The sequence below is a fragment of the Salmo salar genome, chromosome 26 (assembly GCF_965601325.2).
Source record: "Salmo salar chromosome 26, fSalSal1, whole genome shotgun sequence".
In the NCBI taxonomy this organism is placed as follows: domain Eukaryota; kingdom Metazoa; phylum Chordata; class Actinopteri; order Salmoniformes; family Salmonidae; genus Salmo; species Salmo salar.
Window position 1 is genome coordinate 11,717,759 of NC_138316.1, and position 23,087 is coordinate 11,740,845.

General features: G+C 43.3%; 1 protein-coding gene across 2 annotated transcripts in view; it reads left to right on the forward strand.

The window, feature by feature from the left end:
• Positions 1-5,612: 5,612 nt before the first annotated feature.
• LOC106587167 (neural-cadherin) overlaps positions 5,613-23,087 on the forward strand; it is a 213,223-nt gene continuing 195,748 nt past the window's right edge. For both annotated transcript variants that reach the window (XM_045708388.2, XM_082969408.1), the window contains exon 1: positions 5,613-6,876. In XM_045708388.2, coding sequence (XP_045564344.2) covers positions 5,871-6,876 — 1,006 coding nt within the window. In that variant the 5' untranslated portion in view covers positions 5,613-5,870. The remainder of the gene's footprint in view (positions 6,877-23,087) is intronic.

Below are 23,087 nucleotides of genomic sequence, written 5' to 3' on the forward strand. Positions count from 1 at the left end.
TAGCAAGATAGCTAGCTAATCCTACCCGAGCTAGCTACCAACCAGACCTTGGCTAGCTAGCAGCAAGCCAGCTAAGATAAGCAAACGTTTTTTGTAACATATGTTGACAGTTAACGTTTTATTCATTCTGAATTTTGAAGCATTGACATTCAGCTATTTAGCTAGATTGCTAGCTGCATTTCATAACCTAGCTAGCGAACTAACTTGCTAGCTAGTGCGTGCTAATCTTGCTAGCTAGGTAGTTTGCTGTAAGCCAATCCCGCCTGATAACATATGTTTATCACTCTTTCTTTGAATTGGAATTGAGGAAATTCCCTGCAATCCTCAAACTGAAGTAAAATTCATAGCTAAGCTTAGTTTAGCAAACTGAGTAGCTTAGCATGGAAGCACAAAGAAATAATCACTGTTGTCCCTTTTTGAAGTCCATTGTCATTGTAATCAAGCAAATCAGAAAGATACTTCAGTAGTTAATTGGAACCTAGATTAAAATCTACAAGCTACTTTTTTTTCTTTGTTACAGGTAAGTTAAATATAGAGAAATTGGGAACATGTCAGGTCTTTCCAAAGAATTGGCATGTTGTCCCTGTGGCCTCACTGTTAAAACATTACGAGGTTATGTGGATCATCAGTCATTACACCGACATGAAGCAAATGGCCAATATGTATGCTGCATGGTCAGCTGCAAATCTCAGTTTACAAAACATAATGCATTTAAAAGTCATATGCGTCGTCATCATCATAGAGAGGCTGCTGCATCACAATGTGACACAATGCAAGGGCCGTTTACGTGTGAAAATCGTCATTGTCAGAAACAATGTCTTGATCTGAAGGATCTTCTTGCTCATCTAAGGTCACGTGTTTCAAAAAGAGAAAAGGTCAAATGCCCATTCAGACTGTGGCCTTTACACTAAGATCCTCTTTTACCTCCCACATTTCAAGGCAGCATAGGGATGCTACAGCTGCACGTGTCCAATTATTCGGTTCATTCAGAAAGTCTGTTCAGTGTAGATCTTATTTATGAAGGGCTAGAGGATATACTGAACCCAGCTGTTATGATAAGTCTGTATATAACAAAGCTGTGTATGTTTTACATTAGGTTACAGGCCAAGTACCTAATTCCTTCCTCTACAATACAAATGATTGTTGATGAGATTCATAGTCTTAATGGACTTAGTCATCAGTACACCCAAGATCAACTCAAGGTTACCCTTCAGTCTAATACTAACTTGACAGAGTCCGAAATTGAAGGTGTTTTACAGACCATGAAGGACACAGATTTGCATGCATCCTGTAGCTCTACTTTATCAACAGAATATTTGACAAGGCAGTATTTCCAGAGGAACTTTTCCTGTGTGCATCCTCAAGCTATAAGTTTAGGTACAGATGAAAACCGAAAGGAACGATATGCTCAGTGTATCCCTATAACAGAGGCATTGAAAGCTATGCTCAAGGATCCAGTTGTTTGGCAGGAATGTACAAAGCCAATAAAGGACACTACATGTACTTCTGCACATGTGTTAAATTATGTTTGTGATGGATCTGTGTTTAAGTCTAATGCAGTATTTATGGACTCAGGTGTAACTCTAAAGCTTGTATTGTATCAAGATGCTTTTGAGGTTGTTAACCCTCTTGGATCAGCAAAGACGAAACATAAGATTGTGGGGGTCTACTTTATGCTGGCAAACTTTGATCAATTTTATCGCTCCAGTATTGATAATTTACAGCTCATGTTATTGTGTAATGAGAGAGACTTTAAATATTTTGGCCATGACAAGCTTTTTTCTACAATGCTGTCGGATCTCAGAGATTTAGAAACAAATGGGTTGGAGATATCTGGACATGCTGTAAAGGCAGCAGTCTTTTGCATTACTGGTGACAATTTGGGGTCTCACAACATAGGAGGATTCACAGAAAATGTTAGTACCTCCAACTACTGCTGTCGATACTGCCTTGCAACTAGAGGTAAACAGTTTGATTTTGATGAACCAGCTGCTGCCAGAACATTCCAAATTTACGAGGCAGTGATGGTAATGAGACAGAATCCAGAGGGTTAAAATTTGACTCTGTATTTAATTCCCTCAAGCACTTTCATGTCTATTAGCCAGGCCTCCCATCATGCATTGGTCATGATTTGTTTAAGGGGATAGTGGTATATGACCTAGCCATTTTTATAATGTACTTTGTTAAAGTAAAGAAATGCATTACATACTTAGAGCTTAACTGCAGGATCAGGCAGTTTAGCTACCAAGGATCTGATGCATATTCCACACCCTCAGAAGTTGGTGAAAAGGGAATTAAACTAAGTGGCCAGGCAACAGAAAACTGGTCTCTTTTGAGGCTCCTCCCTGTGATAATAGGCAAAAAGATTACTGATATAGAAGATCGGGTATGGCAACTAACAATCCTACTTAAAGAACTTGTGGAATTAATCTGTGCCCCCTCCATTTCTGTGGCTCAAGTTACTTTGCTCAATGTTCTGATTCCTGAGTATGTACAGACAAGAAAAAAGCTGTTTCCTTCTCACAAACTCAAACCAGAGATGTGTCCAGAGAGTGCAACATTTCAAAAATGTGTGTCAAACACTTGCAAATAATCACCAACTTCTGCAAACCTACAGTGGCATGAAAAAGTATGTGAACCCTTTGAAATTATCTGGATTTCTGCATAAATTGGTCATAAAATTAGATCTGATTTTCATCTAATTCACAACAACAGTCAACCAGTCTGCTTAAACTAATAACACACAAATGATTGTATTTTTTGGGTCTATACTGAATAATTATGTTAGCACAGCTGAAAACTGTAGTTCTGATTAAAGAAGCAATAAAACTGGCCTTCTTTAGACTAGCTGAGTATCTGGAGCATCAGCATTTGTGGGTTCGACTACAGGCTCAAAATGGCCAGAAACAAATAACTTTATTCTGAAATTTGTCACTCTATTCTTGTTCTGAGAAATGAAGGCTATTCCATACGAGAAATTGCCAAGAAACTGAAGATCTCATACAACGCTGTATACTACTCCCTTCACAGAAAGAGGAGTGGGAGGCCCCGGTGCACAACTGAGCAAGAGGACAAGTACATTAGAGTGTCTAGTTTGAGAAACATACGCCTCACAAGTCCTCAACTGTCAGCTTCATTAAATAATACCCGCAAAACACCAGTCTCAACGTCAACAGTGAAAAGGCGACTACGGGATGCTGGCCTTCCAGGTAGGTTCTTGTAATATTATGATAATAATCAGTTTTGTAGCTTTATTTTGTCATCAATTAAGGAGTTGTGTCTGTTATTTAGCTGACAAATTCTCTATTTTCACAACTGACACCAGTTGAATGAGAGTAGTTTTTTGTAATATAATGACAATTATGTGTTCTAGCTATATTTTGGCATCAATTACGGAGTAATGTCTGTTTTTCGCTTAACAATTCTCTAGTTTCACAACTGATGCCATTTAGATCAAGAGTAGGTTTTTGTAATATTATGACAATTATCTGTGTTTTTGTGTAACTTTGGCATCAATTCAGGAGTCATTTCTGGGTTTATGCTGTCTAATTCTCTATTTTCACAACTGATACCAGTTAAAATTAGAAGTTTTTTGTAATATTATGCTTATAATCTGTGTTCTTTTGTCATCATATTTTGTCACCAATTAAGGAGTTATTTAGGTAAAACATTCCAGGTAAAACATTTTTAGTTAATGTTGTAAAATGGCAGCAATATACTTTATTTGATTGAAAGTAAATCACCGTTTTTATACAGATTATTTACATACATTTTTAGTCTGTAGTTTTAGTCGATTTCTGACACCCGTGCTGCCAGACTTTTACCGTAAATTAACAGGATTTTTATTTTATTTTTACTGTGTAGACTCTCCTCCACTTTGGTAGCGATATCTGATTCCTTCTCACTTCTGTGGTTCCATGTTAGAGCTGAGGAGAGAGGGGCTGCATGACATTAATACCTAAATAGTTAACTACGGGCTGTGTTTGTTTAACTGGATGGAAGCTGTGGGCTAGGCAGTCCTCTGGGTCTTCATGCATTGGTGCCTCTTTGCTGGGAAACTGAAACATCCTAGTAACACAGAGCCAATTTACAACCTGCTGGATCCTAGATTGTGTTTGCAAAGAAGTGAAATTGACATTTCTTCAACGCTGCATTGAAAGTGTTTCTCCCTGTTTTTTTTTTTATCAGCCTGTCAAGCTCTCTCCCCGACACTCTCCTGTGGTAGGTGGTATTAGAATAGATATCAGAATAATCAGCTATGTATTCTCCTCCTCAATCCCTTGGCCTCCTCCGGTATTGCCACTCTCTCTCTCGATCCAATCTGACATGCTCATTGTTTAACATGGCGTGGATCTTGGGATGGTTAATATTATTCCAGCGTGCTGGTAAAGGGGTGGCAGGTAGCCTAGTGGTTAGAGCGTTGGGCCAGTAACTGAAAGGTTGCTAGATCGAATCTCCGAGCTGACAAGGTACAAATCTGTCCTTCTGCCCCTGTACAAGACAGTTAACCTGCAAGAATTTGTTCTTAACTGACTTGCTTAGTTAAACACAGGTTAAATAAAAAACCTCTAATTGAAATTTGATTGTGGAACACCAGAGAGCGATCACCTCTGGCTACATGCTAGAGATGGAAGGAGAACTATCAAAATTCAACATCTTGAGGCCATAAATCGGAAACCAGAGGGCATCACTAGACCAGAATATATACTTGCGCTACCCAAACCGCCTGAAAGGTGTCCCCTCAGAACCCATTCTATGTGTATAAAGAAGGAAGTTTCAAGTTTGTAATAAGAATATGCTCATTTCAATTTGTGTTACTGTACACTGAGCATGTATACATTTTTACTGGATTTGATTAATACAACACTCTTCCCAGTACTTGAAGTTTGTCTAGGTTCAGGGCCAAATGTAACTTCTGGTCTCAAGGAGGGTGAATTCATAGACTGTTTAAAGCTACTATACACATGCTTTACCTCTGGTTAGGTTATTTTGTCCTTTATATCTTCCTGATATGTTTTGCTAAATTTATCACTGCTGAAGCATGACAGATATTAATTTTTTTAAAGAGATTCTAGCAATATTTTTTTCCTTCCTGTTTGACTGAGCTTACCTGAGTGGCTAGGGTGTACTTGGGTGGACAAATCTATTCTTACAAATGAATCTAGGCCTAGTATCTGTACTGCTGGTGTACGTGAGCGTGTTTTATATCATTTTTATGGCAAGGATAAAATATTGAATGTCCTGTAAACTGAATAAAATATAAAAGCTATGTTACTCGAAACATGTTTAAATCATCTTTCTTTACTAGAACGATTGATTGAGTTTTAATATTTGTCATTATGTATTCCTCAGTTATCTATGACAAATCTAGGTTACAGAGTGAAAATGATAGTTAAAAATACACAGTAGCCTATCATGCCATTGCTATTGGACACGGAGTGGAAATCAGAAAGAAGACTTACTTTATGTGTTGGAATAAAAAACTGATAGACATGCATCACGTGACGCGGGCTTCCCTGAGGAGTCATTGTAGGCCACGCCCCCTCCAGCGCGGCGCTGTCCAGTACCAGAGGCTGCTAGTGCTGTCAGAAACACTAAGCGGAGGCGCGCACTTGAGCTGCGTTATCCTGAGGGCTATGTACGCAGACTGCTGCTGGAGTGGAAAAGAGGAGACAGCGAAAGTTCAGCGGCGGGAGCTAGAGCAATGAATCAAACCACGACAACCAACAGCTTTTTTGTGAATTAATAATAATTTTATATTAGAATTCATCTGAAGTTTTAGAGGACATAAAATATATGTTTTTCGAAATGATTGATGGTCCTAGAGTGAAAGCATAACACCACTCAGTGTGGTACAACTGACAACAATCATGATTTTGACTATTTTAATATGCTATTTCGTGACATCTGTACTTGGGAATAAGACAGAGGAAAGGATACCGTTCTTTCATGGACATGTATTCGAGAACTCCGAGCCGGGATCCAAAGTAAACGGTCTCAGCATCCCTGTGAAGCGAGTTGACGCGCAGAGATGGTGCTCCAACTCCGGCATGCATCTGAAACTCTTGGGAGACGGAAGTGAAGATTTCCGGGTATTTGCCCACCACAAACGCGGACACATACTTCTGAAAACCTCGATCATCCTGGACAGAGAGGAGCGCTCCGAGTACCTGCTCAGCCTGGGTCTGTGCTGCCAAAGCTGCGCCGCCACTGACCATGTGGTCGCAAAAGTTGCATCTGTGAAAGTGGACGTTTTGGACACTAACGACCACGAGCCAACATTCCCTAATGATGATATAAAAATGAGTCTAGACGACGCCACTGCTCTGCGGTCTGTGGTGTATAAAGTGACCGCGGAGGATACAGACAGCGGGAAAAACGCTGAACTTATTTACTTTGCTCTTCCCAAAAATGGCAGTTTCTATGTGGTTCCAAAAACTGGAGATGTACTGCTTGTGGACTCTATATTGGGTCTTACCGCGCCCATAAAGTTTAACGTGTATGCGATGGACCACGGCTGGCCCTCACGGACCAGTCAGAGTATTGACATCGAGATTAATCCCCGGCAATGGCCAGCGGTTCCACCGTCATCCCATGGCGAACCGAATAGCAGACAACCTCGGAAGTCGAGGTCCCTGCTAGAGTCGAGCGAGCCGATCGTACTAAATGTTTCCGAGGATGCCAGTATCGGTTCTGTTGTAATGAACTTGTACCCGGTGAGGTTTCAGGCTGCCAGCTTTGAGTTGATGGATCCCGGTGCGGACAGCTCACCGGTCACGGTGAGTCGGGACAGCGGAGATATAGTTATTACCCGGCGCCTGGACCGGGAGACGGATCCTCTCGTGGAGATTGCGGTGAAAGTTCAGGATAAAAGAGGTGAGAGTGCCTTTACAATTTTATATTGCTGATTCAATGTTGTTTCTCTCTTCAACGTGTTGCATTACATATATTATATATAAGTGTATTTATTCTCTCTTCAGTAAAGTAATTACGGGCTACGGTTTGGTCTAAATGAGCCTACTGAATCGATGTGGAGAACTCAGCACCTAAGCTACTCATAGAGACTCTCTGTAAAAGTGTCATGCTTTAAAGTGCAATGATATTATTTAAAATGTATTCGTTTCTGTGGTTACATGTTTAATTAAACACCACCAGCTTGGCCTTCATGATTCCAATAGGTTGAAACCACGCGAGTGCGTAAATTATGCATGGAGAGACGTGCGCCTTGCAAATAGTTACCCTGGGAAAGATGTAACGCGCACAAGTTAAGCTTATAATACAGTACATTATTTCACATTATGCTACGATTTGTTGTATGCATATGTTTTCTGGTATTAGTGCAGATGTTTTCAATTTACAGGAGGCGTGCGGGTGCTTACTGGTTCTAACGACTCGATCACACCGACAATGTTATTGCATTTAGGTACAACAGAAGTACATTCATTTCCAATGAAACGCTGCGTTTAATTTCTAGGATTGCGTTGCAGAGGCAGTTTCAAAGCGTTTTTTTTTTTGTGGTGCATAACACCTCGATCACACCGACATTGAATGGCGTTTTGGTACACCAGAAGTACATTAATTTCCAATGAAACGCGGAGTTTGCCTTGCAGCATTGCGTTGCAGAGGCAGTTGCTGTGCGTTCTGTGTGGCGCATACGTTGGATTTATAGATGCGAACTGTACGCGTAGACGGCATGACAGAAATGGTAGCAGAATGCCAATGTTGAACTTTTGTTGCACACATATCCAGATGATGCTGAGTACCGTTTTGCTTTGCATAACTGTAGGTTAATTATCACCTGCAGAAATGGCTCCGTTCATGTACTTTTTGAGAGCCAAGCTACAGCTAAAATGACATTTCTAACGCAATAATATCCTTTATGTGCACTGCTCCCATTGGTAATCCTGCGCCCAATGTATGTAAACCTTTCTGACCATAGATTTTTGAGTGCTCAACCTAGTGTTGGCCACAGCAGCTCCAACTGACACATACTGTAAGATGTGTAGAATTGCAGGAAATTTGCTGTAAAACTGCAACAAACAAAAAAGTGATGCATAGCAAATGTATTTGTTTACCTTTTGTTAATAAAAAATACATTTTCTGCTAACAGAGCCCTCTGTACATATTACTTATAGTTTTTAATCACAGTGCTGAGTTAATGTGAGTTCATGTGTGGCGGCGAATTGTATAGCTACTAGGCTGTATGTTTGTAGATCGACTGATGTGAATGAATCTACAGCAACCAATGTAATAATGGATGGGGTAATCTTTGCTTGGGTTTTAGTTTTTACTGTTCTCCAAATAGCATTTGAGAGTTTTTAAATTGTATAGAAATGCAGTAAATGAGCTTTTTGGTTTTGAGTGGGGACCTGTAGATTAGGGTAACATAGGCCTACAGTATTGGCGGTGCATATGAACGTTTTGAAATGTATACATTTGCCAGTAGCCTTTGTAAGGCAGCAGTACAACCCACCTTTTACGAGCAATTGCTCATTTGTCATGCACGCTGCCAGATAAAACGTGATATATTTTACCCAGCTGTTCTAAAGTGATAGGCGGATTACACAATATCTGTGTTCATGCAGATGATCATTCAACCGGTGTTGCCTGTCTACAACAATGAGCACAGGGAATTTGGCGTCTGTGTGGGTAAAACTGGCGCGCTCTGCATTCATTTCTAGGCTATGTGAAGTATGAGGACCTATTTACATGCATTGGAATGAATAAAAAAAACCTAATTTCTCGTTTTCTCATTTCCCTTGCTGAGTGTTGTGAAATTATTGAATGAATCCTAAAATGGTTATGTGGTTCAGGAATTAACCACCATTTTTTTCCTGATCAAATAACCAACTTGACTAAATTTCAAATGTTCCAGAAGACACCAGTGTTTAATTTGGACAAATCTGTGCTCTGAGCTAGGGGAACCGGAATGCCATAAGGTGGGAATGTGGTAGAGTCTAATCTTTTTTGAGTGGAGATCCTGCTCGACCTGGCCCCATCTGCTCGCATTATCCATGTAATCCCATCTCATTCACGTTCTCATTTCTGGGATTTAGAGTGGCAGCACAGTTTGTTGGAGAACTCGTGCGCTTTTTCTTCGAGGGAATAGAGAGGCTTTAAAGTCGTGCGTTTATCGCGCACAGTGTGCTCCATGGCCCACTCACATCTTTCCGCGGCATTCATGCGCTGCGCAGCCGAGGCGCGCTACAACCACTCCCGAATGAGTTGTTGCCATGGTTGGTGATTTAATTAGCTCGGCCTTTGGTGTTTTCATTACTGTCTGTCTGTGTGCTTGTCCTGTGGCCTGATGTCCATAACCTTCTGTAGATGTTGCGTGTCTGGCAAAGAGGGTGTGCTTGTGTGTGTGTGTGTGTGTGTGTTTGTGTGTGTGTGTACTGTGAGCAGGTTTCTCGGAAAGCCAGGGGATTCACATTAATGAGGAAAAACAGCTGGCTTTAATCAAGTATGAGCAGTGTGTCGGTTGACCTCACTTGTAACAGTGAACTAGACCAGCTCCCTATAGAGTACATGTAGACTAACACACACGCGCGCGCACACACACACAGCAGTCATATTTGTGTTTATCCTTGTTGATCATTTGATATTGCAAAGATCATGCAAGCACACTGTGATATTTCCCACTGGTGGGGTATTGTTGCAACCTGGTCTCAGAGCATTTCGTATTATTCTGCAACTAAATCCGTGATACTAAATTAAGTTTGATATGTTATGTTTTGTATGGTTTGTATTAATTTGTGGATGGCCATCACCCATTATGTATGATTTGTTTAAGAATTATAATTCAAATTATATGTTACGAATTTGCAAAGCAAACAGTATGTTCCAAATTTGAAAAACGTAGAATATGTTACAAATTTCAAAAACCTATGTTACAAAATTCCAGCTAGGTGGCTAAGGTCAGCTAGCTTACTAATGTTAGCTATGCTAGGGATTAGAGTTAAAAGGGTTAGGGATTAGAGTTAAAGGGTTATGAGTTAGGTTAAAAGGTTAAGGTTAGGGGAAGGATTATCTAAAAGGTTTAAGGTTAGGTGAAGGGATAGGTGAAGGGATAGCTAAAAGGGTTAAGGTTAGGTGAAGGGATAGCTAAAAGGTTTAAGGTTAGGTGAAGGGTTAGCTAACATGCTAAGTAGTTCCAAGGTAGCTAACAAGTAATAAGTAGTCAAAGTTGATAATTAGATAAAGTTTGGGTTGCTAGAAGTTCACATTATACGCCCATCAATCCACCCTGACCAGCCGCCTTCCATTAGTTTCCGCGTTCAATTTAGTAACCATTTGTCTTATGTAACTATACCAAACGTAATATATCATACTAAATGAATTGTCTTGGATTTACATACAGAAAAATATGAAATGTTCTGAGACCAGGTTGATCCTACAGGAGAGTAGGACCATGTGGTCAGAGTCAGACAGATGTGCCACGCTTGTCGTTGGTAGAAATGGAAGAGCAAAACGCAGCAGGTACGTGAATGCTCATCTTGATTTTTAATTACTCTCAAAATGAACATACAAAATAACAAACACGAAAAACGAACGAACGACAATAACAGTCTGACTAGGCACACGGCTAAGCACAGAACAATCACCCACAAACACACCCTAATATATGGGACTCTCAATCAAAGGCAGATAGACAACACCTGCCTTCAACTGAGAGTCCCAACCCCAATTAACCAAACATAGAAACACACACACCAGACTAACCATAGACTACAAACACATAGACCATCAACCAAAAACCCGGAAATACTAAAATCAAACACCCCTTTACACAAACACACCACCCCGAACCACATAAAACAAATACCCTCTGCCACGTCCTGACCAAACTACAAAAACAATTAACCTTATACTGGCCAGGACGTGACAGTACCCCCCCTTAAAGGTGCTACCCCAGAAGCACCTTAACAAAAAATAACCCCAAGCAACACCCAAAAAAAATTCCCCTTTTCTAAAGGGAGGGAAGGGAGGGTGGCTGCCGTCAACGACGGCACTGTGCTACACCCCCCCTCCCCAACCCACCTATTTCTGGAGGTGGCTCTGGTTCCGGCCGTTCCAGGCTGTCGGGCCAGTCCGGCATCGCCGAGGGGCAGTCGGGCCAGTCCGGCAGTTCGGCGCAGTCTGGCCTCTCTGACGACGACTGTGGACTGGCGGGCAGCTCTGACGACGACTGTGGACTGGCGGGCAGCTCTGACGACGACTGTGGACTGGCGGGCAGCTCTGACGACGACTGTGGACTGGCGGGCAGCTCTGACGACGACTGTGGACTGGCGGGCAGCTCTGACGACGACTGTGGACTGGCGGGCAGCTCTGACGACGACTGTGGACTGGCGGGCAGCTCTGACGACGACTGTTGACTGGCGGGCAGCTCTGACGACGACTGTTGACTGGCGGGCAGCTCTGACGACGACTGTGGACTGGCGGGCAGCTCTGACGACGACTGTTGACTGGCGGGCAGCTCTGACGACGACTGTTGACTGGCGGGCAGCTCTGACGACGACTGTTGACTGGCGGGCAGCTCTGACGACGACTGTTGACTGGCGGGCAGCTCTGACGACGACTGTTGACTGGCGGGCAGCTCTGATGACGACTGTTGACTGGCGGGCTGACGCACTATAATCCTGGTGCGTGGTGCTGGTACCGGATATACCAGCTTATGAACACGCACCTCCAGGCTAGTGCGGGGAGCGGGAACAGGACGAGTCGGACTGGGTTGACGCACTTCCGGGTCCGCACGAGAGACAGGAGCTGGAAACCCAGGGCTATGGAGGCGCACAGTCGGTCTAGATCTTACCTCCTGCACAACCCGCCTTGGCTGGATGGAACTAGTAGCCCTGTACGAGCGGGGTGCTCGTACAGGGCAGACTGGGCTGTGCAGGGGCCTGATGGTAGCCGTGCGTAGAGCGGGAGTTGGGTAGTCTGGTCCTCGGAGGCGTACCGGCGACCAGATGCGCTGCGCAGGCATCCTCCTACCAGGCTGGATGCCCGCTCTAGCACGGCACCTGCGAGGGGCTGGAATAACTCGCACCGGACTGTGCGTGCGTATGGGTGAGATAGTGCGCTCCTCAGCGAAACATAACGCTCTCCACCCCATACGCTCCTCCATATAACCACGGGTAGCTGGCTTCCGGCTCTTCCTACGCCTAGCCAAACTACCCGTGTGCCCCCCCCCAAAACATTTCTTGGGGGTGCCTCTCGTGCTTCTCCTTCAGCGCGTCCATGGCCTCGTACCACCGCCTCTCTGCCTTGGCTGCCTCAATTTCCCACTGCAGGCGTCGATAATCCCCAGCCTGGTGCCAAGGTCCGGCCCCGTCCAGAACTTCCTCCCAAGTCCACTTCTCCCGCCAGTCCAACTCGAACTCCGTCTGCTCCTTCCTCTGCTGCTTGGTCCTTTGGTGGTGGGTGATTCTGTCACGCTTGTCGTTGGTAGAAATGGAAGACCAAAACACAGCAGGTACGTGAATGCTCATCTTGATTTTTAATTACTCTCAAAATGAACATACAAAATAACAAACACGAAAAACAAACGAACGACAATAACAGTCTGACTAGGCACACGGCTAAGCACAGAACAATCACCCACAAATCACACACACAAACACACCCTAATATATGGGACTCTCAATCAAAGGCAGATAGACAACACCTGCCTTCAACTGAGAGTCCCAACCCCAATTAACCAAACATAGAAACACACACACCAGACTAACCATAGACTACAAACACATAGACCATCAACCAAAAACCCGGAAATACTAAATCAAACACCCCTTTACACAAACACACCACCCCGAACCACATAAAACAAATACCCTCTGCCACGTCCTGACCAAACTACAAAAACAATTAACCTTATACTGGCCAGGACGTGACAAGATGGAAGATGAAAACATATTGCCTGTTATTACTTTATTTATCAGGATCAAACAGACACTGCTATATATCTTCAAACAGCATATTGTATTGCACATTATTAACCGTCATACAGACATGCACACTCAGCGATGCACACGTTTCTGCCTGGTGGCCAGTGAGTGAGCTAGGCTGTGGTTTGCGAACAGAGCTCTACTGCAGCTTGTATATCATGCTAATTAATGTGCTGCGCACAGTCCTGTGACCGTTCCCTTCTCTCCTACCTTTACTGGTCAGTTGATTCTCTCTATTCAGTCTGCTGTAATAGTCTGTGTCTGTTTGTTTCTCATTCCTGGGGTTGTTGGACCTGGCTCCCCAATAGCTATCCTGGAGTTAGAGAGTCATTCGCTTTCCTATGGGCAGTCAGACTTTCTCCTCTGTTATCCTCTTGTTAGTGCCGGCTGGGGTGAGAGGCTCCATATTTTCCACTGGCTGGCCTGGGGTGAAATAGCCTTCTCAGGTGAGTTGGTCTCTACTCTCTATTAGCTGTGGGGAATCACCCTGGGCTCTTTCCATTATCTGGCGTTGGGGGGAGCAGAGCACCACTTGAATCGTATATGGTTATCCCTATCTATGACTGTCTGTCTGTCTGTCTCTGTTATCCACTAACACTGGCCTCAGCCTTACCCTGGCTGTCTCAGCCACTTAAGCGGTCCCAAAAACACACAGCCCCACAGACCTGGGCCCTCTGTTTCTCCCTTCACCCCCCCCCCCCCCCCCTCCCTGCTTCCTTCACGTCTTCTCTGAACTCCACGCACTGAGAGAAGTCTCTCCTCCTAATTGCTGTGTGAAGCTCTGTAGTATGGAAATGGTAGTCCTCTTTAGCTGTGTATTGGTTGAGGCTATGGGCTCCTGTTTGATATGTCTGGTCTCCATGATATTGCTGCAGTGGGATCAATTAATGTGTGCGTGGGGGACGGAGAGGGGGAGCGCGTGTGCGGATCAAACAGGCGTGTGGCGTCAGACTTCCCGTCTTAACGTTCTCTGCCTTGTGGCACTTTTTACTATCTATATCCCGTCAGGGTCATCATCTCTCTGTGTATCTCTCTCTCTCTCATTCAGAGCATGTTTTTTTCATGCTTCTCCATCTCTTTCCTTCCACTATCTCTCTCTCACCTTCTAGCGTTCTCCCTTCAACTCTTCCTCCTCCTCTTACTCTCTCTCTCTCTCTCTCTCTCTCTCGCTCAATTCAATTCAATTTAAGGGCTTTATTGGCATGGAAAACATATGTTTACATTGCCAAAGCAAGTGAAATAGATAATAAATAAAAGTGAAATAAACAATAAAAATGAACAGTAAACATTACACTCTCTCTCACTCTCGAAGGTCTCCCTCGGCTGTCTAACACATTGTATTAGCCCTCTGTCTGTCATTTCGACCTGAGTGGCTGTGTGATCCCTTTCTCTCATACAGAACATGCTATGAATGTCAAAGGAATCAATACGATGGGGTGCATATTTGTCTTGCTGAAGCACGCTTGAAGCTGGCATAACTCTCAATCAAACTGACAAAGAACTGACAGCTGCATCAGACGCGCATTGCGTTTGATAAGAACCCCAAACGTGTTATATACACAGTGGATCTGATCATTCCCCATCCATTATCCTCTATCTATCTATCCACCATAGTGTTTGACTGTCTGATCCACACAGAGGGAGCTGGGTTTTGGGTTTGAGCAGAAGTTGATAGGTTTTCGGGGACTTAATTCCTCTCCTCCCTGGTGTTACTGTTAATCTGATTGGGGAAGAGCCTAGAAATTAAACAGCATATGGGAGGCTTCCTGACTCTGTCAGGGAACCAGAAGATTGTCTGCTTGCTTACGTGTACAAAACAAGTTAACTAAGTTTCTCTCTCCCCCCTCCCACCCCTCTCTCTGAAACAAGTACACACACTGTGCCAACACGCATAAACATACGTGAAGATGCGTACATCCAAACCCACGTAAGATATGCACACGACACAAGCATATGCTCCGATGCACACATTCTCACCTGCTGTAAATAGCCTCGCTCGACTCACACATACTTTGCCCTGGTATGATGCATAAATAGAATTTATACCTGTGAACTTCTACAAACTCTCTCTCTCTCTCTTTCTCGCTGTCTGTACTTCACACCCTCTTTTCTCTCTCCTCCGCTCTCTCCGTTTCATCTCATCCCTCAGACAGTCATTTCACACTTGCATACACATGCACGCACGCACACACACACACACACACACACACACACACACACACGCACACACACACACACACGCTCACACACACTCACACACACACACACACACACGCTCACACACACACACACACACACACACACACACACACACACACACACACACACACGCTCACACACACACACACACACACACACACACACACACACACACACACACACACACACACGCACGCTCACACACATGTATGTATGCACACACACATACCATGCACATCAAGCTCAGCAGATTTAAAGACTAATAGAATGATTATAGATTTATATAATGCATTTCTCTTAAATTGCATATTGTGATCTGTAAGCAGATATTCACAAAAACACATATTTGCATGATGAAAATAGGTTTTCAGTTGAGTATATATACCCAAAGTTGATATTTATAGCCTCACTGTTGTGTATTTCTAAAATCCCATTGCCCAGCAATCTGCTTACAGTAGATTGAGTCAGCTTGGAAGGATTAGAATGGCAGTGATGTGTAAAACAACACACACTTAATTAATGGAAGATTGTAATATACTAGGATTTACAGTGACGAAAGGGGACGAGGGAGGAAAGGAGAGAATGCTTAAGGACTTATTGGAAGCTTTGGGGGGGTAAATGTGAGGTGAATGTTTTTCTTTTCTTGGGCATTATATTGATTCAGAGGGGTTGGGTTAAATGCGGAAGACACGTTTCAGTTGGATGCTTTCAGTTGTACAACTGACTAGACTCTTACCTCCCTCACTAGCTTTAAGCACCAGCTGTCAGAGCAGCTCACAGATCACTGCACCTATACATAGCTCATCTGTAAATAGCCCATCCAATCTACCTCATCCCCATACCGTATTTATTTATTTATCTTGCTCCTTTGCACCCCAGTATCTGAACTTGCACATTCATCCTCTGCACCTCCTACCATTCCAGTGTTTATTTGCTATATTGTAATTACTTTGCCACCATGGCCTATTTATTGCCTTACCTCTCTTATCCTACCTCATTTGCACATGCTGTGTATAGATTTACCTACTGTATTATTGATTGTATGTTTGTTTATTCGATGTGTAACTGTGTTGTTGTATGTGTCGAACTGCTTTGCTTTATTCTTGGCCAGGTCGCAGTTGCAAATGAGAACTTGTTCTCAACTAGTCTACCTGGTTAAACAAAGGTGAAATAAAAAAATAAAATAATAAATCCCCCTTTCCAAAGCTATGGAGTGGATTGAATGGCGAAGTGAGCGTGTGAATATACTGAACAGTGCATAGTTGACGAATCGTAAACAGGTGCTGAAGATTGAGAGAGGGACATGTCACTAAATATATGTCCTCCCATGTGCATAATCATGGCATGTGCATACTATATATGCAAAAGCTCACCTTAGACAGAAGATCACACACACACACACACACGATGAGGCCCTGTCCGTCATCTTGTTGCCGTGACTACGCTCCCCCCGCCAGGCGTGCGGCCACCGCAATAGGAGCGGACATGGCTGTCACTGTCACTTGTCACCACAGTGTGTGTAACTGTGAGTGGCGGGGAGAACGATCGACGGTTCTGACTGAGAGATCACACAGCGTTTAGTCAAAGCTCCGCTCCGCTCTGGCCGTCTGCTGTGGCCATGACCATCATTGACCCAGCCTGTCTCTCCGTGACTAAGTTCTGGATTTGGATGAAGAAGATAAATGTTGGAATAAAAGAACAGATGAGATGCTGAGTGCCACCCCCCACACCCACCTCCTCTCCTACTCTCTGTCCCTGAATCTAGCATGCCTTCACAAATTAGGAATGTGTCACTGCATTTCTTTGCCAGTTGTGGCATTTGATGGAATGTCTGTGAGCACGTGAGTGGGTGTGTGTGGGTGTGTGTGCGTGTGTGTGCAAAGCAGGTGTTATATTTTATGGTGAAAGCTCTTTCAGTCAGTGTGAGGCTACAATACGTTGAGTTTCCCGGGGAATCTGTGAAGTGAGCTGTAGCCCATTGCCTGATTGTTATTAAAAAATCTTTCTCAGTCTGTTATTAAAGAATGTGAAACAACGTTGTGTATGTCATTGTGTTTCATGTATGGCTATAAATACGGGTAGATGTGTATAATGCTAAGGCTGCAAGCGTAGTGTTTGATTGTTTTCATTAAATATGTCTTTAAATATTGTATATACATTCGTTCATATAGGGCAGAACATTGTATATATATCCTACAGAAATTGTTTCAGTTATGGCCTAAAATAAATGTGTTCATATGGGCAGAATATTGTATATACTGTAAATTACTCTTACACGGAACCCAAACTGGCTGTGTGTGTGCGCCATCGTGCATAAATGTATTTTGTCCCCCCACACCAAACGCGATCACAACAGCAGGTTAAAATATCAAAACAAACTCTGAACCAATTATATTAATTTGGGGACAGGTCGAAAAGCATGAAACATTTATGGAAATTTAGCTAGCTAGCTTGCACTTGCTAGCTAATTTGTCCTTCTTAGCTAGCTAGCTGTTGCTAGCTAATTTGTCCTGGGATATAAACATTGAGTTGTTATTTTAACTGAAATGCACAAGGTCCTCTACTCCGCCAATTAATCCACACATAAAACGGTCAACCGAATCGTTTCTAGTCATCTCTCCTTCCAGGCTTTTTCTTCTCTTGACTTTATATTGCGAATCGCTACTTTCATAAATTAGGTGCATTACCGCCACTGACTTCGTTCGTATTTCAGTCACCCACGTGGGTATAACCAATGAGAAGATGGCACTTGGGTACCTGCTTCTATAAATCAATGAGGAGATGGGAGAGGCAGGACTTGCAGCGCAATCTGCGTCAGAAATAGAACTGACTTCTATTTTAGCCCTTGGCAACACAAACACACGTTGGCATGCGTGAGCAGTGTGGGTGCAATAATTGAATAACACAGATTTCAAAATTTATTTTGCAACGCTCGCACACTCGACGCGAGCGGTGTAGTCAGCCTGTTAGCGTAGTACTGTGTAGTAGTAAGCGTAGTACAATAAGTTTTGCTTGACAAAAATACACGTAAGTGTGTGTGTGTTTGTGTGTGTGAGTGGTACAGCAGTGGGCAGAGCGCAGCCAGAATGACAGTAATCCTCTGGTGGATGAATTATCAGAAGGTGGCATGGTTTTTGTCGAAACAGAAATGTAAACTATCAGAAGGCCGTCCAAGTGAGGCACCCTCCCATCTCCCATGTGTCACACTGCCAAATTCCCCAGCAGCTCAATGTTTGCCATGCTGTATCCTTCTCTCTCTTTCGCTCTCTCTGTCCTCCTACACTTTTCTGTTAATCTGAGTCTTCTTATCCACCCTTCTTTCTGCCTTAGTTCCTCCTCTCCTCTATTACTGTAGTACTTCACTTCTCTCAGTCCACTTCTACCGTCTATCTCTCCCTGCTAGTTGTCTGCAGCTCTCTTGTTATTTCATATTTTCCTCTGATGGCTCCCAATTCCTCTCTGCCTTCTTCGTTTCTGCTCATCCTCAACCTTCACTCTCTTCTCTCTCTTCTCTCTCTTCACTCTCTTCTCTCTCATCTTCCTCCTTGCTGAGTTGCCTCACCAGACACATCAGTCTTTCATCCTGCTCACTCCTTTTCTGATACACCCTCCAATCATCGATCGCCTCGTCAATCTGTCTCCAGTCAAACTTTGGCGGGGTGTCTGAGTGTTTTTCTCTCTCTCTCTCTCTCCTCAGCGCTGGATCTGCCTGCTCTCTGATTAGTTTATTTACAATCTGCCGGCTGAATCTCAGCGCCAAGCAGCACAGTTGCCTAATTGCCAGACTTAATCAAAGAGACAAACGAAGGGATAGGAGGCTGCTAGTGACCTTTCAGAGATGCCACGCTCCTCTCTCCCCCTCTCACCTCCTCTACACACCTCCACTCTCCTCGACTCGACTCTATTCTCCAGGAAGAGAGTTGCCAGCCAGCCATTCCAGCGTTTTAATATCGAGGCTGTCAGTAGACAAATGCGGCTGTTTTTGCAACTCCTTTCCATTTCTATCCAGGCCTAATGAGCAGCATATCTCCCCAGCCAAGGAGATGGGAAGCAATTGGCCAGTGCAGAACAATGGCCGTGCCGTCTGATCGTTTGTCTGAGAGAGCCAGAGCCCCACGTCGGTGCAGTCGCTCCTCGCTGGCCTGGAAGGCCATAAGTAATGGTGCGTCTGCGCTGGGTTTACATTAGCGCGTGACCTCTCCATGTCAATAGCAGTCACTAATGGTCGCTCCGCGTCATTCAGCATAAAAGACACAGCGTGAACGATCTTATAGAAGTCGAGGCACACACATCACATCACGGAGGCATGGCTTGGCAGGCAGGGAGGAAGGGAGGGCCCCACAAGGCACAGGGGATTTCCTTCTATTTGTGTTGCCTTCAAAACAGCAGCCTGTGTTTTCAGAGCTCAAGAAATACGGTATTGAAACAGTCGTGGGACGGAGTGTAGGCTTTTCCCCCAAAGGAAGTTTGTTTTTCTGTGAATCTCTGTGTGTGTGTGTGACTTGGTTTACTCTCATTCTTTTATCAATAAGTCTACATGCAGTCAGTCAGCGTGAGTAAGCCATCTCTGTGAGAGGGCATTTGAAGCACCTGTGTCCTTGGACGATTCCTCCATACACTGGCACTTTAGCTTGTCAACATACCAGTCTAAATCTGCCTGTTATTATTTTACTGTTTCTGGCTGTCAATTTTCTCTCTTCTACCTCTTCATACACTACCTGAACAAAAGTATATGGACACTTGCTAGTCAAACATCTCATTACAAAATCAATGGGCATTAATATAGACTTGGTCCCCCCTTTGCTGCTATAACAGCATTCACTCTTCTGCGTAGACTTTCCACTAGATGTTGGAACATTTCGGCGAGGACTTGCTTCTATTCAGCCACGAGCATTAGTGAGGTTGGGCACTGATGTTGGGTGATTAAGTCTGGCTCACAGTCGGCATTCCAATTTATCCCAAATATGTTAGATGGGGTTGAGGTCAGGGCTCTGTGCTGGCCAGTCAAGTTCTCCCACACCAATCTCAACAAATCATTTCTGTATGCGTGTCATTCACTGAGTTTCGACTGTATAAGGCTCAAGCCACTGTGAAAAGACTGGCGACATCTAGTGGAAGCAATAGGAAGTGCTCACTGAACCATTGTTAACGGTGTGATTAATAGGGAAAGCTGAGAAGTCGAGTCCACAATTCAGAATTCCACTTCCTGTTTCAATCGGTCTCGGGGTTTTGACTGCCATTTGAGTTCTGTTATACTCACAGACACCATTCAAACAGTTTTAGAAACTTTAGGGTGTTTTCTATCCATATATAATAAGTATATGCATGCCCTAGCTTCTGAGTTTGATTAGTAGGCCGTTGAAAATGGGAACGATTTCTTTTCAAAATGCGCTGTGGCGCCCCCTATCCTAGGGTATCCTCAAGAGGTTAAAAACATTGTTCATTCAACCATTACCCAAGGTCTTCAATAAGTTAGACTTAGTCTAGCAAGTACATTGACTATGTTGCCCCTCAGCAATATGGCAGGCAGATGAAGAGAGATGGACCACAAAACATTTACATTTCTTAGTTAGCAGGCTGGATAGCTACTGTGCTCCTTATTTTTGTTCCCTCCCCCTCCATCCTTCCATCCAAGCTAGAAGATTCCTGCAAAAAAAGAGAATCAATAATTGAAAAAGGGGTTTGAGAGGTGTAACATCAGAATGAGTGTTGAGGGGAGCAGGGATGGGCGAAATGTATAGCTACAGTAGCTAGCTAGCTAGCAAATCTTTCCTTGTCGTTCTTCTCCGCAACCAACCGTCGCTTTGCGTACAAAAGTTAAACAAGAATGCAGGAGAACAGGGCTTACCACTTAGCAGTAAAAAAATATAAAAAAATGTTTTTCAGCTGTGTTGTTGTGTAGTTTACCGGGCGCTCTGTCCCAACTGCCACATGAAATATTGATGGATGCGCTCTAGCAGGCTGCCTGAACGCAGAGATCTATTGCTGCGTGTGAAGAACAGATTGCAATCCAAGTTGTATGTGGAATTTCTGCTTCTTCTTCTTTAATGTTTTATGCTAGACTACGCCTATTTGTATACTGCCGCCACCTACTTCTTCTTCTTCTTTAGGATTTGGTTGGCGGATCGCATCCAACTTTTAGGTGCATACACCGCCACATACTGTATTGGTGTCATGACGTGCCCTTGGGGGGAGAATCATAGCCCCCTCTCCCTGTCAATTCAATTCAATTCAAGGGGATTTATTGGCATGGGAAACATATGTTAACAATGCCAAAGCAAGTGAAGTAGATAATATACAAAAGTGAAATAAGCATTAAAAATGAACAGTAACATTACAGTCATAGAAGTTCCAAAAGAATAAAGACATTACAAATGTCATATTATGTCTACATGCAGTGTTGTAACGAATGTACAAATGGTTAACTTCTCACGGGCAGGTGGGATGGTAGCGTCCTACCTGGCCAACATCCGGTGAAATTGCAGAGCGCGAATTCCAAATGACAGAAAATACAAGTATTATACATCAAAATAAAGCTTAACTTCTTGTTAATCCAGCCGCTGTGTCAGATTTCAAAAAGGCTTTACGGCGAAAGCACCCCTTGCGATTATCTGAGGACAGCACCCCTCATACAAAAACATGAAAAACATTTTTCAACCAGGCAGGTGCGACACGAAAGTCAGAAATAGCGATATAATAAATGCCTTACCTTTGAAGATCTTCTTCTGTTGACACTCCAAAAGGTCCCAGTTACATCACAAATGGTCATTTTGTTGGATAAAGTCCTTCTTTAAATCCATAAAAACTCAGTTTTGCTGCTGGCGCACTTCATTCAATAATCCACTGGTTTCCCTCCTTCAAAATGCAAACAAAATGAATCCCAAACGTTACTAATAAACTTATCCAAACAAGTCAAACAACGTTTATAATCAAACCTCAGGTACCCTAATACGCAAATAAATGATACAATTTAAGACAGAGAATGGTATGTTCATAAATGGAGATAAATAACAAATTAAGAGCTTTCACCCACACGCATGGAAACACTACAGCCAAAATGGGAGCCACTTAGAAAAACTAAAACTTCTAGCTCATTTTTCCAAAAACCAGCCTGAAACTCTTTCTAAAGACTGTTGACATCTAGTGGAAGCCCTAGGAATGGCAATCTGGGAGGACTTCGCCTCATAATAAACATGAAAGCCACTGGAAACAGTGGAAGGATGAATTATTTATTTTTTTGGATGGTTTGTCCTCGGGGTTTCGCCTGCCATATCAGTTCTGTTATACTCACAGACATTTTAAGAGTTTTAGAAATGTTAGAGTGTTTTCTATCCAAATCTACCAATTTATGCATATCCTAGCTTCTGGGCCTGAGTAACAGGCAGTTTACTTTGGGCACGCTTTTCATCCGGACGTGAAAATACTGCCCCCTACCCAAGAGAGGTTAAAGTACAAAAGGGAAAATAAATAAACATAAAAATGGGTTGTATTTACAATGGTGTTTGTTCTTCACTGGTTGCCCTTTTCTTGTGACAACAGGTCACAAATCTTGCTGCTGTGATGGCACACTGTGGTATTTCAACCAATAGATATGGGAGTTTATCAAAATTGAGTTTGTTTTCGAATTCTTTGTGGATCTGTGTAATCTGAGGGAAATATGTGTCTCTAATATGGTCATACTTTTGGCAGGAGGTTAGGAAGTGCAGCTCAGTTTCCACCTCATTTTCTGGGCAGTGTGCACATAGCCTGTCTTCTCTTGAGAGCCAGGTCTGCCTAAGGCGGCCTTTCTCAATAGCAAGGCTATGCTCACTGAGTCTGTGCATAGTCAAAGCTTTCCTTTTAAGTTTGGGTCAGTCACAGTGGTAAAGGTGTTCTGCCACTGTGTCATCTCTGTTTAGGACCAAATAGCATTCTAGTTTGCTCAGTCTTTTTGTTAATTCTTTC